The sequence below is a fragment of the Oncorhynchus mykiss genome, chromosome 16 (genome assembly GCF_057628025.1).
Source record: "Oncorhynchus mykiss isolate SJ-2025 chromosome 16, ASM5762802v1, whole genome shotgun sequence".
NCBI classification, from domain to species: Eukaryota; Metazoa; Chordata; class Actinopteri; order Salmoniformes; family Salmonidae; genus Oncorhynchus; species Oncorhynchus mykiss.
In genome coordinates, this window is record NC_143037.1 from 17,762,501 (window position 1) to 17,781,906 (window position 19,406).

The 19,406-nt window shown below is 43.2% G+C and overlaps 1 protein-coding gene across 2 annotated transcripts in view; it reads left to right on the forward strand.

Moving 5' to 3' along the window:
- The window catches only part of LOC110491490 (proto-oncogene Wnt-3-like), a 30,153-nt gene that overhangs the window by 7,628 nt on the left and 3,119 nt on the right, over positions 1–19,406 (forward strand). The window contains exons 1-3 of one of the 2 annotated variants that reach the window (XM_021564974.3): positions 7,929–8,682; positions 12,697–12,938; positions 16,705–16,970. In XM_021564974.3, coding sequence (XP_021420649.1) covers positions 8,618–8,682; positions 12,697–12,938; positions 16,705–16,970 — 573 coding nt within the window. In that variant the 5' untranslated portion in view covers positions 7,929–8,617. Of the gene's footprint in view, positions 1–7,928; positions 8,683–12,696; positions 12,939–16,704; positions 16,971–19,406 lie in introns of those variants that run through there. The other variant, XM_021564973.3, reaches the window with a different exon arrangement.

The following is a 19,406-nucleotide window of genomic DNA, read 5'->3' on the forward strand; positions in this document are numbered from 1 at the left end:
TGTTCGTCGGGAGTATCATGAAATGGGTTTCCATGGCCAAGCAGCCTAACACAAGCCTAAGATCACCATGCGCAATGCCAAGAGTCGGCTGGAGTGGTGTAAAGCTTGCCGCCATTAGACTCTAGAGCAGTGGAAACACATTCTCTGGAGTGATGAATCACGCTTCACCATCTGGCAGTCCGGCAGACTAATCTGGGTTTGGCGGATGCAAGGAGAACACTACCTGCCCCAATGCATAGTGCCTACTGTAAAGTTTGGTGGAGGAGGATTGTCTGAGGTTGTTTTTCATGGTTCCGGCTAGGCCCCTTAGTTCCAATGAAGGGAAATCTTAGTGCTACAGCATACAATGACATTCTAGATGATTCTGTGCTTCCAACTTTGTGGCAACAGTTTGGGGAAGGCCCTTTCCTATTTCAGCATGACAATGCCCCCGTGCCAAAAGTGAGGCACATACAGAAATGGTCTGTCGAGATCGGTGTGGCCTGCACAGAGCCCTGACCTCCACCCCATTGAACACCTTTGGGATTAATTGAAATGTACAGTAAATCCCTGCATCAATGTTCCAACATCTAGTGGGAAAGCCTTCCCAAAAGAGTGGAAGCTGTTATAGCAGCAAAGGGGTACAAACTCCATATTAATGCTCATGACTTGCATCACCGCCAGGTATGGCAACTGCTCGGCACAACAGAGGGTAGTGCGTACAGCCCAGTACATCACTGGGACCAAGCTTCCTGCCGTCCAAGACCTATATACTAGGTGTGTCAGGCGAAGGCCAAAACAATTGTCAGACTCCAGTCACCCAAGTCATAGACTGTTCTCTCTGCTACCGCACGGCAAGTGGAACTGGAGCGCCAAGTCTAAGTCCAAAATGCTCCTTAACAGCTTTTACCTTCCAAGTCATAAGACTGCTGAACAGTTAATCAAATGGCCACCCAGACTATTTGCACTGACACCCCCCCACCTTTGATTTTACACTGCTGCTACTCAATGTCTATTATCTATGCATAGTCACTTTACCCCTACCTACATGTACAAATTATATTGACTAACCTGTACCCCACACATTGACTCAGTACTGGTACCCCCTGTATATAGCCTCCTTATTGTTATTTTATTGTGTAACTTTGTTTTGGGCATTTTTTTAGCAATTGTTTTCCTTTAGTTCATTCAGTCAGTAAATATTTTCTTAACAAATGTTCTTAAAACTGCGTTGTTAGTTAAGAGCTTGTAAGTAAGCATTTCACGGTAAGGTTGTTGTATTTGGCGAATATGACAAATAACATTTGATTTGATGATGTTGTTGTTGTTTACTTTGGAATGAGATGTTTGACGAGCAGGTATCCACATACTTTTGGTCATGTAGTGTAATTCAATAAATGTTATGTTGAATCAATATTGTTCCCACGTCATTTCAACCCACAAATTCTATGCGATGACTTTGAATCAACATTTCTCACCCAAGTTTTAACCTTCATCAAATGACAAGGTGATATTTTTGGTTGATTTCACATTGACAATTCAACCAAATGTAAATCAAAACGAATGGGCACTGTCTCACAATGCTAGGAGAGGTAAAGCCAGGGCAGTCACTGATTACTACTGTTTCCTTTGGATGGTTCACACAAACACTTTGTAAACAGGCCATGCCGTTTTCTATCTGAACAGTTTCAGTTGTGTCTGTGCTCTGACATACAGAACGAGACTGAGAGCAAGCAAGAGAGAGAATGAGAGAGAAAGAAAGAAAGAAAGGGCTATTTCCACTATGACTGGCAGTGCTGCACTGAGTTAAACACAGTCAGTCAGAGTGTTCTGTCTGCTCCCCAGCGAACTGCAAACTGCACGGCTCTCACACTCAGTGTCGCTTCCTGACAGGCAGGTTCACAAGTTTACACCCCAGCTCCCTGTTCTCCTCTGTTCTGACTGCAGGGGCTCCCTGTCCCAGCTTTGCACTCGCTCTCAAAGTATTGAAGGAGGGAGAGCAAGAGCGAGGGAGAGAGGGATGAAGGGAGAGAGGGATGATTGGTTTGAAGGAAGAAAAAAAAACAGGTTGGAAAATTTTTCTGGGGTCCTGTCATTTTTTATCTGATCAGCCCAGAGCTGTTGGACTACAAATCAAAAGTGTGCCAAAGAAAAACAGAACACAACAACACAGAGAGGAGCTGTGCATTCCAGCCTCCGCCAGGAAAAGTCCCATCCTGGGGGCGAAGCCGACAACTTCCTGTGCCCCACTTACACTCTCTTCAGAGTGTCTTTGTCTCTCCTGTGGATTCTGTGGTTGGATTATAATTGAGATTCCGATGGCAATGTTTTGGTGTTCATCCTGAGTGCATGAGGCCTCATTTAGCACAGACCTCCAGGGTAAATCTGACAACTTCTGATGTCAACATAGAGCTAGAATAAAGTTTGATAGCACTTCATTGTAGAGAGCGCTCCTATATACCGAACAGTCTGTGGACTTTATATGGTCTCTAACTATCTGGAGTCTTGAGTTTCATCTTGGTGTGATTGATAAGACAACTATCGTACGCAAATGGGACTGCAAATGGGAATCATGACTGCAAGGTGTCCCGGTATCTTTTCTAACTGTCCCGTTATCTGGTTTTAATGTCCTAGCCAATCAGAAACGAGTATTCAACAATGCTGTGGTATAAGATGAATTGAATTAATCGAATCAAAGTTTTTCACACATGCACAAGACTGATTGGTATTCATCAACAACTATCCCTATGCAAATGTGTGGTGGAGAAATCTTAAATGAATCCCACTTCTCTCCTACAACACAGATCTATCAGCAAGTCATTATCGACAGGTTATATTATGTATAGGGGTGGTTGAGACTGAGTGTTCTACGCAAACAAACAAGGTACAGTCAGTCATCACATTGAAATGAAATTAAATGTGATATGAGTCAAAAGGTTGGCTATATCAGCATCCGCCAAATTTTCAGCATCTATTTTATGAAGTAGCCAGTCAACACACTCAACAAGCAGGATAATGCAGTGGGTGAGGCTACAACAAGCCTAATTATGGTACAGTAGTTTCACGGAACATTCAGTTGAATTATAAGACAGATAATTTGTCCCCACAGCAGGGTATCTATCTGGATATAAATGGGGTTTAGGTGGTGGATGTGACGGTGGGGGTGGCCAATGGCGTGGTCAACGATTGAACATTTTAGAGGCTCTTCTCTTGGCCGCAGAGACAGAATTTGCTGTCTTACAGCTAATTTCCTGAAATTCTACACATTTTCCCATGGCTTATACCCGAGTGACTCAAACAACAAAATCAATCGGGGCCCCATGCCATGACAAAAATACTCCTGAATACATAGCTTATATTTTTGTGATTGTTTGGTCTCAAAGAATATCTTATTATAATAATAATATTTTTGTGCGTTTTTTTGAGAAAAGAAAACAAGAGCACTAACATGTGACGTTCATAGGAGCATATCAAATTTGGTGTCAAATGAAAGCAAAGTCTACATGTTTGAGAAATTAAGGCATACAGTATATACATTACAACCATTTTCCATCTGACAAATTAGGAATAAGCAAAGGTTTTGGAAAAGAAACATCTATCAGAAAAAGTATTAAAAGGCATCAGAAATACAACCAAACACATCAATATTTTCCAATTTCTCTCATGAGGAGGGAGGACAATGAAAGTTCACAGAAGTAACAGGTAAATGTAGACCTATCAATTAGTTATGGTGTTTTTACTGATAACAATTTGGTTTATGATTTATTAAGTCGGTAACAGAATGACCAAAACAATCTGTTAAAGAATGGCTACAATGGGAATTCATAGTAGTCACACACCACAATTGGGTCACCTGCTACTGTTCTCCCTTCCACTGGCATACTGTTTGGTTCAGCTCATAACAGTTTTCTTTCTTTTTCTGTCGCTAGGTGGTCAAATCAAGAGTGTGAAAACAGTCTGGATAACCCCTCCCTCTCTCTCTCCCTGTCTCTCTTCTCACTCTCTCCAGTTAATGTAATTTCTCCCGGCTCTTATTGACACCTACCCATGAGCTCCCTCTCTTTCCATTCACTGTAACCAGCCCACTCACCCACTGAGCACCGAACGACACTGGACGTCCATGGACTTTGAAAAATTGTTGAAATTGGGTCAGTCCAAATTTAAACCAATCATAGACGTCTATTTCACAAGTTTGAACAGCACAGTACAGTACAGTAAAGAAAAGTAGGTCAGTACAATACAGTTGTTAGCTACCTTTTGAATTTGTTTCCCGTGACGCGGTTAGCCTCAGTTGCTGGGACCGCTATATCTGTCCAGGGATCCAGCCTCAGTTGCTGGGACCGCTATATCTGTCCAGGGATCCAGCCTCAGTTGCTGGGACCGCTATATCTGTCCAGGGATCCTGCCAACCAAAAGTTTGAAGAGCTGCTGGGCGTAGCAGCTAGCCTTGCTGCTAACTTGCTAACCAGCTAGCAACGTTTCCTTAAAAGCTTGAACACAGGCCATAACGCGGTTAGCCCTTGTGGCTGGGACAGCGGATTATCCTGGGCTAGTGGCTGTCTAAATCCCTGCTGTTTGTTGCTGTTTAAATCTGCCCTCAGTATTTGGACAAAGCTCTTGAAGCTACACTACATGACCAAAAGTATGTGGACACATGCTTGTTGAACATCTCATTCCAAAACCATGGGCATTAATATGGAGTTGGTCACCCCTTTGCTGCTATAACAGCCTCCACTCTTCTGGGAAGGCTTTCCACTAAATGTTGGAACATTTCTTCTGGAACTTGCTTCAATTCAGCCACAAGAGCATTTGTGAGGTTGGGCACTGATGTTGGGCGATTAGGCCTGGCTCGCAGTCTGCGTTCCAATTCATCGCAAAGATGTTAGATGGGGTTGACGTCAGGGCTCTGTGCAGGCCAGTCAAGTCTTTCACACAGATCTGGACAAACCATTTCTGTATGGACCTCACTTTGCATGGGGGAATTGTCATGCTGAATTGTCTGCTGCCACAAAGTTGGAAGCACAGAATCATCTAGAAGGTCATTACATGCTGGGGGCAGGTAGCGTTCTCCTGGCATACGCCAAACCCAGATTAGTCAGTCGGACTACTAGATGGTGAAGCGTGATTCATCACTCCAGAGAACGCATTTCCACTGCTCCAGAGTCCAATGGTGACGAGCTTTACACCACTCTAGCCGATACTTGGCATTGCGCATGGTGATTTCATGAAGCTCCCGATGACTAGTTATTGTGCTGATGTTGCTTCCAGGGGTAGTTTGGAACTCGGTAGTGAGTGTTGCAACCAAGGACAGACGATGTTTACGCACTATGCCCTTCAGCACTCGGCGGTCCCGTTCTGTGAGCTTGTGTGGCCTACCACTTCGCAGCTGAGCCGTTGTTGCTCCTAGATGTTTCCACTTCACAATAACAGCACTTACAGTTAGCCGGTGCCTCTAACAGGGCAGAAATGTGAAAACACTGACTTGTTGGAAAGGTGGCATCCTATGACGGTGCCACGTAGAAAGTCACTGTAAGGCAATTCTACTGCCAATGTTTGTATATGGAGATTGCATGGTTGTGTGCTCGATTTTATACACCTGTCAGTAAGGGGTGTGGCTGAAATAGCAGAATACACAAATTTGAAGGTGTGTCCATATACTTTTGTATATATTGTTTATTTTTGTACAAAATATCTAATAATGAAAGAGAAGGATCGCTGTTTAGAATTTTGACAAGTTAGTGTGGGAGAGGTGGAAAAACTATTGTTATCCATCAATAATAATAATAATAATAATAATAATAATAATAAGCCACCAGGCATAGAAACTATTGAGAATGATAGCAGACTGTATTGCCACCCCTATTTGCGTTATCTATTTGCATCATCTTTAATAAAAGCTTAAAGGAGTGTATGTCTGTTCTAAGTAAACTGATGGAGAGGATTGTGTTTGACCAAATACAATGCTAATTTTCAGAGAACAAGTTAACTACTGACTTTCAGCATGCATATAGAGAAGGGCACTAAACTTGTACTGCACTGACTGATGATTGATTAAAATAAATTGATAATATAAAAAATAAAAAAAACGAATCACATTGTTGGAGAGTTATTTAACTAATAGAATCCATAGAGTATTATTCAATGGAAGCTTCTCTGTGGTGTCCCTCAGGGCAGTTTCCTTGGTCCTTTACTCTTCTCTATTTTTACAAATGATCTGCCACTGGTCTTACTCCGAAGCTAGAATGACTATGTGTATGGATGACTCCACATGTCAGCACCCAAAGCCAGTGAGCTCACTGAAATGCTAAATAAGGAGCTACAGTCAGTATCAGAATGGGTGATTATTAATAAATTGGTCTTAGATACATCTAAAACTAAAAGCATTGTATTTGGTAAAACCTAAACCTTAACTTGAGTTGTACATAAAGGGCAGCAGACCCATTAAGCAAGTTGAGAAACCTAAACTCCTAGGTATATCGTTGAATGGTCAAGTATCATGGTCAAATCATATTGACAAAGTTGTTGTGAAGATGGCGAGGGGTGTGTCTGTTATTAAAATATATGTTGTGTTTTTTACACAAAAATGAACTGTACTAGCGCTGGTCTTGTCCCTTCTTGATTACTGTCCATTAAAATGGTCAAGTGCCGCAAAGAAAGAAAGCAGCAGCTGGCTCAAAACAGACACACACATTATTGTTGTTGTTGTATTGTTTGTATTATGTTTCAGTTGCATTGTTTGTATATCATCGTATTGTAAATTTGTATGGCACTCCTTGTCTATCTATGTTTTGTTACTTTTCATGTTTTGTGTTTTTTTGTGGACCCCAGGAAGAGTAGCTGCTGCTTCTGCAAAACTAATGGAGATCCAAATAAACTGTACTGTACTGTGATGTCCAAACTTTTGAAACATAGATGTCTATGATTGGTACAGATTTTTACGGTCCAGACCAACCAAATTTGGTATTGTTTGGGGACAGAGCTCATTAGAATATTAGCCAGTGAGTAGAATAATACCCACACATGCAAAGGAGGTTATTACATTTTTCTACCTTTTGTGTACCTATTCCGGATACATCACTAAGAAGAGAATAACATTCATAATTATGCATTTCAGTATGGTACAGATCAGGGACCCATAATTTAATTCTGTTACCGTAATTCCGTTACCAGGTGTTAATCCACTTCACTTACTGTAGTTCAATAACCAAAATAGATTAGAAGTGTCATATCATAGCTGACACCCCGTTCTTTTTGCAGACATCTTGTAATCTTAATTCGGAGCATATACATGGAAAACGTGGTTGCATAAATCCTGAGGGAGATTTTGACAGAAATTCTGCTACCAAATTTGTTTCTGCACAGTGCTTCCAGTAAATGTGTTTTTGTAAAATTCTCAGTGGAAATTGTTCCAAGTAGTCTTTGTGCATAGAGTTGTATGGTTTGTTTAACTTTGCAATCAATGGTTTTTGTTTGGCATATTTTAAAAGTGAAAAATCTGAGTCTCAGCGTAATTCTGTTACTGTGGAATAGCCCTTCTCTACATAATCTATATCTGATTGTAGTCGTTTAAGTTTACACTAAAAAATGTTTTACCATCCCGTAAATTATGTTTATTTATTATTTATTTTATTTTTTACTGTTTTGACTTACTTTTCTATGCAGAAAAAGCACTGTACAGTAACTATGACAGGGTAACCATGTGTGCACCTAAATGCATGGCATGATAGGAGTAAAGCCTTTGAGTACAAGTAGCAACAGAGCCATCCCCTCTACACAAGCACACATCACCCTATTTTCCATGAAGCTTTGAACAGTGCCTGGGGAATAATGCAGAGGGATGGATTGTGACAGGCTGGTTCTCTCTAATCCTTCTCTCCCTATCTGTTTTGCTCTCTCTTCCTAGGCCCCATTATGGTCATAGTGCCATGGGCAAACGTTGCATTTTTGCCGATTGCAACTCAGTCAGAAGACATTAGCAATACCCCTCCTGGAAATGTTGGTCACTGCAGTTAAGTAGCTTAGCCTACCTGCACTTTACTCAAGCTAAAGGGAGTTTGACAGCTTGTTGGGCATAATTTCTGCTCTCCATTCAACATCTTCATTGTTGCATGTGTGTAGCACCTGTGAGTAGCCTAGGCTAGCCTAAAACCAGGCATGCATTAGCATAGATTCAGGAATTAAATTGTCCATCTATTAACTGAAAACCGAATCCCCAGCCCTGTAACATTGCATGGATCTTACCTGATAACTTTTCATTGCCAAAAGTTACAACTTGTGTATTTTAGTGTAGGCGACATCATGCGAGAAGATTACAATCGGTAACAAGGCGCGGGAAGAAAAGGAACAGCACGAGACTGTTTTACTGATACAACGGCTGTCTGTTCAGCCGGTCTAGATAGTTCGTGTCGGTTTGCTCTTGTTGTGTTTTTGAAATATCACATAGTGGCGACTCTCTTTGATATGATATATGTTTGGTAAACCTTTACAAGATTAAAGTTAGCAACGTACAAATGGTGAAGGTCTAAATGGGGCGCCATGTTGCCCGAAGTTATGTTAACTCGTTGACAACTTGATTGGCATTTTCTGCGCTGTGAAAAACGTGTAGGCTATTTACATCAACAAGTAAACTTGAGCAATAATGGACCAAGCAACCACAAGTCTAGTTCCAGAAGTGTTCCTCGTGATGAGGGCTCCAACAAAATGGTGAGTTCAGCAGTGACTTTAACAACACAAATATAAAGCATTATTGGAAATCCTAAATAATTCAAATGTGTCTACTAATACAATGACTGAAGCAATTTAAAACAGCAACTACATAGTCACAGTGTCCTGTTCTTTTATAGGCCTATTACTGGATAGATGGATGACAAACTGACAACAATATTGGTGAATTGAGATAGCTTGCTTAGTTATCCCCTTCACATGGCTACATTCAAATGATAGAGAATGGGATGAGTTGTAGCCTAGGCCTATTGAGGAAGAAAGTTGTCAACATGGTATAACAGCACTGTCATAGGGACATCATTTTCAGGAATATGCCCACTCACTTTACAAAGTAAGCCTATAGACAACTGAGTGATTGCACATGTTACAGTTGACATTGGCTTTATACTATTGGAGAGATTGAGGGCTACACATTTGAGGTAATTGTCCTTGACTGGTGTTGAGCTGAATGCATGACTGGAGGTTAAAGTGATGATAGGATAGGAGGCCTAGCTGGTCATGAACTTCAAACTGCTCCTACATGCCACCAAGCTCAAGGCAATGAGGTCAGGTGTCATGCTTAAAGTGGTTCAGAGGGTCGCAGAGTGTTTTCTGTGCCTCAGGGCATGGAGTACCTGGCTGTCACAAAGGGAAAGTCTGCTCTTAGACAGGTATGACATTTTGACCCAAGTGATGTAGACCTCCCACAGAGATAGCTGCAAAATATTCTAGCCACACATACTGATTGAATCAAAGGTTATTCAGCAGCTAAGGGAGTGGTGAAGCAAACCTTCATAAAAAACATATGGAGCAGAATCGCAACCTTCACAGAGGCTTTGCCCCTGTGAAAATAGCCTTGATAGATATGTCCTTAATTTCAACCGTTTTGCACTTTGTGGTGAAATCCCTTTGTCTCCTCTTCTTCGTGTCTGTGGTTTCCAGTGGCCCATATGCTCACGTCGAGTTGCTTTTGATACTGAGAAAACCCCCAACCAGCAGTACTAATCCCCCACAGGGCCAGAGGAGGCCCCACAGTCACAGACCTGCCTAGGCATGCACCTGCCAAGCAGTTTCTGCTCCTCTGTCTACTCCCCTAGAGCGGATTCCCCCGGCATTCTGCCTCCCTCAGCCCATGCCCTGCTGCTTCTGTGCTCCTCTCCCACTTGGTTGAGACACATCGCTCATGGCTTCCAAGAAGTGAGGCAAAGCCAACCGGCTCAGCGTGATATACGCACAGCGCTCTGTCTGTGTGTGTGTGTGTGTGTGTGTGAGATATGCCTGGCACCCACAGGCTTCTCCTCAGATCTAAGACTGTCATTAGCACCTAGCCAAAGACAACCCTTGCTTTCATCTCGTCAGTCCATTACAGACCAAGTGAGGCTCATCCTTTACAAACAAAATAAAAGAGGACGCAGAGCCTCAGCTTGTAGTCTAAACACGCTAAGTCCACAAGAAAACCCTCCTGCGGTTAAGTAATTGACTTCATCAGACATCCACACATCGCCTCCGAAACTGGTGCGTCAGTAGCAAATGTACCAGAAGGAGACGGGGCGAGCCGATTGGCTATGTGGTGCCAGGGATGGGCTCCAAAACGGCAGGCAGCTCCATGCAGGGCCAGGGCATCAACTCTGGTCCGCCTCATAGCAGGTTGGGAGATTAATGGGCAGTAGCACAGACTGTGTAATTACGCAACTTAGTCACTCAGTCACTCCAGACAGAGTGAAGTCAGCAACACTTGAACTCAGTGGCATTTCTGGGATTGGCCGATGAGTTTATAAGGCCTTCCCTCATGCCTGAGTAAACATGGCCTTAGATTACTGGATAACAGAAAAAGATGGATAGATAAAAAATGACCGCTCTCTAATTACCAGCACATAAATCAGAGGTCTATTTTTGTGCAAGGGAACATGAAATGTTATGGAACTATTTATTCAGTTTATATCATTGGGATATTGTTATTGGGCCGACAGATATTTATGAATACGAACACATATTTCAAGTGTGTGTTTAAAATAACAAAACTCAGCATTGAAATGAGTTAGAGGTCTGAAGCCTGGGTGAATGCAGGTGAAATGACTTTAGCTTTACCGGGCATATTTTTTTATCTTTTGAGATAGGACTGCTCACTGCAATAGACTTTGAACTAGTCACTTGTCTTCCCTCCATCTTTATTTAGTCCAGAAATTGCATGATCTTTCTGAACATTATTGGTATGTTAGTGCAAGATGAACATGTGGCAGGCCAGGCAGTGATGACTGTTGACAGTCTCACATGTTCCATCAGCTTAGCTGCAGTACTAGCCAAGCCATTCAGCCTGCTGTCTCAGTGCATAAGCCCCATTGGCAAGCAGTGAAACCTGGGAGCCTGCTGTAACAATGCTCACCTGTATTCCAAAGGAGATCAAAAAGCAAAAGTGTGAGGAAGGCGGTGGTGGGGGGGTTGTGGCTGGGAGAGAAAGCAAAGCATACATGAGCTGTGAACTTTTCCCTCTGACTTCAATGGCTTGGCCTTTGTGTTGGGGTGGGTTGCAGCAGCGCGCTCATCTTTCAGAGTCAGTGGCTGCCGTGATAGAGTTGCGCCCCGCGGCTGGCCTGAGGTCTTCCCGAGTGGTGCTCTGATCTGATCAGCACCGATTGTTCCCCATGATTCTCTCTCTCTCTCTCTCTCTCTCTCACACACACACACAGTCTCTCTCACACATCCTCTCTTACACTCTCTCACACTCTAAAATGTCTGTGTATGCTAATGAAAAAATCAGTACAGTACAATATCATGAAACAGATAAGGATCATGAATGCTCTGTCTCTTGAGAGAAGCTACTGCTAATTATAGTACTGTCAATTTAGCTTACAGGATTTAATATCTGCAGCAATGTGTTGTGGTGCATGGTGGATTGCGCCACTTCGCATAGGGCATGTTTATATAAGTGGCATACACTCGCAAATAAATAAACAATAAAACCTCAAAATCTCATAACTACTTTATGGCAAACATAGCATCTTCAAGAAGGTGCAGTTTTGTTTGAGCCTGTCATCACAGTAAGCATGTTAAAACATGGACATAGCAAACATCACCTTTTCCTCTCCTTCCCTTATCTAAGGAGAAAAAACAGGCAATTAAAATTAATTACCTTGATGAAACTATAATGGTTTCTGGCATCCCTGGCTGATCTGGGCTGTCTCGTTGTGGTGATTAATCCATGTTTAGGCACATCTTTGCCAGCCCGCTGATGAAGCACAGGGAGTTTCAGGAATGCCATATGTCCAATACGACACATGGCACAAACTTAACTGCATACACACTCTTTCACACACACACACACACACACACACACACACACACACACACACACACACACACACACACATCGCATATCAGAAATTAGGCTAATAACAGAGAATTGAGCATGTGTGTTGTTTGTGTGTGCCTTATCTAGAGGAGAAACTAACAGACAGATTAGTGTGTGTTATCTTTCAGATCATCAGGATCTGCGGGGGCTAACAAGAGGGAGCTCTTTGAAAAGTCAATACTAATAGGTCATATCCCTTTCTTGAAGAGGGGCTATTAGCTTCTGTAAGTGTAACTGCATTAAGCACTCATGCAGCCAATAAAACACTCACTGAGTCAACCCAACCCCCACAGAAAAACAATAATCAACCCCACCTACTGCAAAAGCAACTCTGAGCACAGAATATATTAAAACCAATGGGACAAGAAGTTTAATTTTGTATATCAAGAGGCAATCTGCTTTCTTTCTTTGAACAATATGCCTCTGGAGGGTCTCCCTGGCATATATAACCCTCCCTGCCATTGAGGCAGTGAGTTCAGGGAGGGCCCTCTTTTCTCAATGGCAGCAGATCCTGTAGATGGCTTCTCGTTAGAAAGCTGAATGGAGATACAGAGAGACTGACAGACTGTGTAGGGTAGGCGCTAGACTAGACAGTAATATACTGTAGGTCTGGATGGGCAGGTACATGACACACTCCCCCGTCCTTCCCTCTCCCTGTGTTGCAGGTCCCTAGCCTTGGGGCAGCAGTACTCGTCTCTGGGCTCCCAACCCATCCTGTGTGGCTCTATCCCCGGCCTGGTGCCCAAGCAGCTGCGCTTCTGTCGCAACTACATCGAGATCATGCCCAGTGTGGCCGAGGGCGTGAAGCTGGGCATCCAAGAGTGCCAGCACCAGTTTAGGGGGCGCCGCTGGAACTGCACCACCATCAAGGACAACCTGGCCATCTTCGGGCCCGTACTGGACAAAGGTAGGCCTCCTACTGTAACAGGACTGTTTGTATGAAGAATACATATGAATACCAGTGAGGTATTCATATGAGGGATGTAACTGCGATATCTTTGGGATATATTAATTACAGCCAAGTACCATATAAAACATACAAAAAAACGCATTGATGTACAACAACCATGGAATTTGACTCCTCAGTAAAAGATGAGCTAATCTGACTTCAACAGGGGATTGCAGGTTCTATGAGGAAACTACTTTTTCTCATAGCGGTGATAAAAACATTAAAGGGACACATCAGCAGTAGTGGAAAAAGTACCCAATTGTCATACTTGAGTAAAAGTAAAGATACCTTTAATTTAAAAGAACTCAAGTAAAAGTGAAAGTCACCCAGTAAAATACTACTTGAGTAAAAGTCTAAAACTATTTGGTTTTAAATATACTTAAGTATTAAAATTAAATGTAATTGCTAAAAGTATCAAAAGTAAAAGTATAAATAATTTCACGTTCCTTATATTAAGCAAACCAGACGGCACTATTTTCTTGTCGTTTTAATTTACGGATAGCCTGGGGCACACTCCAACACTCAGACATCATTTACAAAAAAGCATTTGTGTTTGGTGAGTCTGCCAGATAAGAGGCAGTAGGGATGACCAGGGATGTTCTCTTTAAGTGCGTGAATTGAACAACTTTCCTGTCCTGCTAAGCATTCAAAATGTAACAAGTACTTTTGAGTGTCAGGGAAAATGTATAGAGTAGAAAGTACATTATTTTCTTTAGGAATGTAAAAGTTGTCAAAAATATAAATAGTAAAGTACAGATAACCCCAAAAACCTACTTAGGTATTACTTTAAAGTATCTTTACTTAAGTACTATACACCACTGCATATCAGTGAGAAAATAAGAAACAAGGTGTGTAAACAAATGTGAGGTAAGTACCGTAAACTGACATAGCGATAGAAGAATCTATTAGCTCTGCTGCTGAGCACTGCCTGTTCCACATGCTCCTACTGACAAATGACCCACAGGGTAATTACAGTAATATACACCTTTCCTTACTGCAGTGAGAAAGGAGCGCTGGTACAAGCACTGACAGATTATTTGACGTCCATCCATCTCGCTACCTTCAACATCACATTTGTCTTTTGAATCTGTGTCTTCTTCTGAGCTTCCCAACCTTGTTGATGTTTTCACACATGAAAGTTAGTTAGTGTTGTAAATCTCTCAAGAATAGCTCACACAATTACAGTTGATACACAGTTGTCACAGTTAATACACTGGAGATCATCTGCCAGGCTTTTCACAGTGAATACTAATCATCAACGGTCTTAAGACTGACTGGGTGCTTTAAACAATCTGATACAAAAGCACAGAATGCACTAAGAAAACAGAACCTGGGGTGCTCGGAGTAGGCCTTTAAATACCTAATGATGAAGATGGGTCTTTGTGTTGCGGAGTGAGGCTGCTGATTGGATATTAATTAGCCTGCGTGTCAGAGGGAAAGGGATCTGGGCAGGAATGGGCAGTGTGAACCTCCATCTCTCCTAAAAATACATTTTAAAAAAGGGAGCGGGGAGGCCAAATGAGATTACATGCAATAGAAAGGGGCTGGAGGGCTCAGCTCAACCCCTACTGTGCCTGAAGACCAGTGCGCGCCTCACACAGCCCGGCTCCCACGGACGCCCCATTCACACGCCCTTTTGACTCTGTCATGAAAACAGGCTGAAAGGGAATCTCCCAACCTACCCTAGGCCGGCATGTTGGGGTGAGGTGGAAGGAAGGCAGGGGGTGCTGGCGAGGGAGGGGGGGCAGCCTGAGTCGGGAGTGATGGCATGGGGTTGACAAGGGAGGGGGTCCCAGACCAGGGTGGCTATACCATTCCCCCGCCACCTTAACCACTATGGTGTTTATGGTGGTGGCTACAGACGGAAAATGGGGGGTTGAGGGTGCAAAGTGGCGGTGGTGGTGGTAGTGGAGGATGGGGTTTCAGGATGGTGGCGGAGAGAGGGTGTTGGAGGGGGGGAGTTTAGGGATTGCCAACTCTGGGCAGAGCGGGGCTGCAGGGGCGCGAGTCGCTGGGCCCTTTGTGTGGGTAATCTAGTGTGACACAAGGGAAACAAAGGCGGATTGATGGGCCCAGCAGGTAGCAGGAGCAGCGCAGCCTTGGCTGACAGCCAGAGCTCCCGGGGCCCACAGCTCACAGGCCCCCGTTGTGGAGAGCCCAGCATGGCTTGCCAGGGCTAGCTGGGACTCCCCCTCGCCTCTCAACCAGAGGTGTGTGCGATCCAATCAAACAAACATTGAGGTTTACGTTTTAGCGTTTTTTAATTACGTTTTATCTCTGTTTACCTAGAATGAAGCACACTGGAAAACATTTTTGATTGTGGGCACTTTGGACAATGTCTTTAATCATGGTTTTGTGACCATATATTTACAAGATGTATTACCTGATTGGATATTGTGTGAGACATGTTGTCATGTAGATAACAGGGGTGATGTTTAGTGTTAGTTCAGTGACTATATTACATTTCCACTTCCCAGGATTTCCCATCAGTGCAGCCATATGACCTCTCACCCTATTATGAACTGTGACTCTATTCAGCCATTCACATAAAGGTTTCAATCAAACAAAGGCTTAAATGCAAAAAATAACGCCATGAAAGGTTGAGCGCTAATTAACTTTATGAGCGCGTTAAATGTCCCCTAGCGACCGAAACAACAACTTTTTTAAATTATGTTACTCTCTGTTTCATGTAAATTAACACTACAAAGACTTGTAGATCGACTTACACTATAGAATAACTAACTTCCCTGCAGGTGTTTAGTAGAGAACACTACTAACTGCAGTCAGTTTTAGAGGGGCTAGGCCTCCCTAAATGCTTTAACAGTGGCTCCATTGCAGAGTGGGCCCTCCCCATACCCTCTGTGTGTGTCCCTGCCGGTGTGTGTGCAGTGCGAGGTGGTGCAGTAGAGAAATGGGTAAGCCCTCAGCACACAGTAAGTGAGCTGCGATTGTGAAACAATGGTGTCTGGTTACATAATAAGTTGTTCTGTTCAAAGGAGGCGTAACTCCATCTCTCAGCACAAACACGGAGCAAAGCAGACGCACTGCAAGGTTTCTACCTAGAGGCCCTGTGGGCTCTGACAGGGGCAGGAGAGTGGGGTGGGGGGGGGGGGGGGCACATTCCTTAAATACTTTCCAATGCAAAACAGCACACCTCAGGGATGACAGAAGGTCATTGAGATCTCACTGAGCATTAGGCCCTACTGACACCAGCCACAATATGGCGATGCCACAGCTAGGGGACATGTTTCATGTAGCCATCCCTACGACGCTCTCCAAAATCGGTAGAACACCCCCCCCCTCAAAATAATTGATCACTAATTTATTGTTACCGCAAAAAATGGGTCAATTTATCGCAATATGGATTTTTGTCCATATCTCCTAGCTCTATGGTAGATGTTGAGATGATGAGAGTGAAGAGAATTTCACCCAGTGTTTTCTACACTGCTCAGGGCCCAATGTTTTAAATCCTCTCAAGGACTTTTTTCCTGAAAAACATTATTCTTGCAGTACATTGTGTGTCAACCAAGTATTTATCGCTATGATATATGAATACCTGCTTGAAGGTGAAAAGCTGTGTTAATAGGTTTGTGCCCAAGGGTGTCATTTTCATTACCCCTGATGTATGGAAGTTGGCAGCAGTGAAGATTGCAGAAACTGTTTTGTTAAGAAGATGGTACTAAAGATTAATTGATTGAATTTACTCCTTCCTTTTTCTCGCTAGCCACCAGAGAGTCGGCGTTTGTCCACGCCATCGCCTCTGCGGGCGTGGCGTTTGCTGTAACGCGGTCCTGCGCTGAGGGCACGTCCACCATGTGTGGCTGTGATTCCCACCACAAGGGTCCCCCGGGGGAGGGCTGGAAGTGGGGCGGCTGCAGCGAGGACGCTGAGTTCGGGGTGCTGGTGTCCAGAGAGTTTGCCGATGCTAGAGAGAACCGGCCTGATGCACGCTCTGCTATGAACCGGCACAACAACGAGGCAGGACGCACGGTAAATAGGCCTACACTGGCCTACACTGAGGATTTACTATATATATGGATATATTGGTTATACATACTATACAACGTAAATATGTAATGTAAATACACATACAGTAGAAGTCGGAAGTTTACATACACTTAGGTTTTCCACCACTTTTCCACCACTTTCTTGTTAACAAACTATAGTTTTGGCAAGTCGGTTAAGACATCTACTTTGTGCATGACACAAGTAATTTTTCCAACAATTGTTTACAGACAGATTATTTCACTTAAAATTCACTGTATCACAATTCTATTGGGTCAGAAGTTTACACTAAGTTGACTGTGCACTAAGCACTAAGTTGACTGTGCCTTTAATAAACAGCTTGGAAAATTCCAGAAAGTGATGTCATGGCTTGAGAAGCTTCTGATAAGCTAATTGAAGGTGTACCTGTGGATGTATTTCAAGGCCTACCTTCAAACTCAGTGCCTCTTTGCTTGACATCATGGTCAAATCAAAAGAATTCAGCCAAGACCTCAGAAATTTTTTTGTAGACCTCCACAAGTCTAGTTCATCCTTAGGAGCAATTTCCAAATGCCTGAAGGTACCACGTTCATCTGTACAAACAATAGTAAGCAAGTTTAAACACCATGGGACCACGCAGCTGTCATACCGCTCAGGAAGGAGACGCGTTCTGTCTCCTAGAGATGAAAGAACTTTGGTGTGAAAAGTGCAAATCAATCCCAGAACAACAGCAAAGGACCTTGTGAAGATGCTGGAGGAAACAGGTACAAAATTATCTATATCCACAGTAAAACGAGTCCTATATCAACATAACCTGAAAGTCCACTCAGCAGGAAACGATTTGCAACTGCACATGGGGACAAAGATCGTACTTTTTGGAGAAATGTCCTCTGGTCTGATGAAACAAAAATAGAACTGTTTGGCCATAATGACCATTATTATGTTTGGAGGAAAAAGGGGGAGGCTTGCAAGCCAAAGAATACCATCCCAACCGTGAAGCACGGGGGTGGCCACATCATGTTGTGGGGGTGCTTTACTGCAGGAGCGACTGGTGCACTTCACAAAATAGATGGCATCATGAGGATGGAAAATTATGTGGATATATTGAAGCAACATCTTAAGACATCAGTCAGGAAGTTAAAGCTTGGTTGCAAATGGGCCTTCCAAATGGACAATGACCTCAAGCATACTTCCAAAGTTGTGGCAAAATGGCTTAAGGACAACAAAGTCAAGTTATTGGAGTGGCCATCACAAAGGCCTGACCGCAATCCTATAGAACATTTGTGGGCAGAACTGAAAAAGCATGTGCAAGCAAGGAGGCTTACAAACCTGACTCAGTTACACCAGCTCTGTCAGGAGGAATGGGCCAAAATTCACTCACCTTATTGTGGGAAGCTTGTGGAAGGCTACCTGAAATGTTTGACGCATGTTAAACTATTTAAAGGCAATGCTACCAAATACAAATTGAGTGTATGTAAACTTCTGACTCACTGGGAATGTGATGAAAGAAAATAAAAGCTGAAATAAATAATTATCTACTATTATTTTGACATTACACATTCTTAAAAAAAGTGCTGATCCTAACTGACCTAAGACAGGGAATTCTTTTCTAGGATTAAATGTCAGGATTTGTGAAAAACTGAGTTTAAATGTATTCAACTGTACATAACACTGTTTACTACACAGCCAAGCAGGATGCAGTGGATATACTTTAATACACACCACTACATAATGATATGTAATGATACTACATAATGAAATGATACTACATAATGATACTGGACACACCCAGCCTTGTAGCTGAAGAAAGGTAAAAAGACAATGAACAAAGATCTACTTTTTTGGCAACAGGATGGAATTATCCACAGTAAACGTTACAGTACCAGATTAATAATTCTGTGACAGGAAAGATTTCGGTATTTGACTTAAATTCAGTCCACATTTCTGTGAGTTTCCGCCTGAAAAGTAGCACTTCATCTTGAAAGACTGGGTAATTATCTGATGTAAAAAAGTTGCCCCTGCCTTTCATGCCTCACATCCCATCCAAAATTCCCTGACAGACAAATAACCTGAGATAGTTGAGGGGGAAGAGAAGGGAATCAGCCTGGACTTAAACCATCACTCGTTGCTGTCATTGCTCAGTGAAATATCTGGCAAGCTACTCCTCACCAGCACGCTGAGGGGCAATTGGAGAGACCACACGGCAACAAGGCAGCCTTTTGATCTGACTAGACAGGAGCAGGTAGCCCACAGGAGCCGCAAAACGGCAGGCAGCCCTGTCACAACCCCTCTCCCTCTCTCCATCACCCTGATCCCAGTCGCCCCACCTGGCACTCTCACACTCCATTGTTTCCCCCCAGGGCCCCTGGGAGATGCCAGGGGCCAGACGAGCCCAGGACATGATGTCAGAACTAAGAACCCCTCCATCCCTCAGCGCCCCCA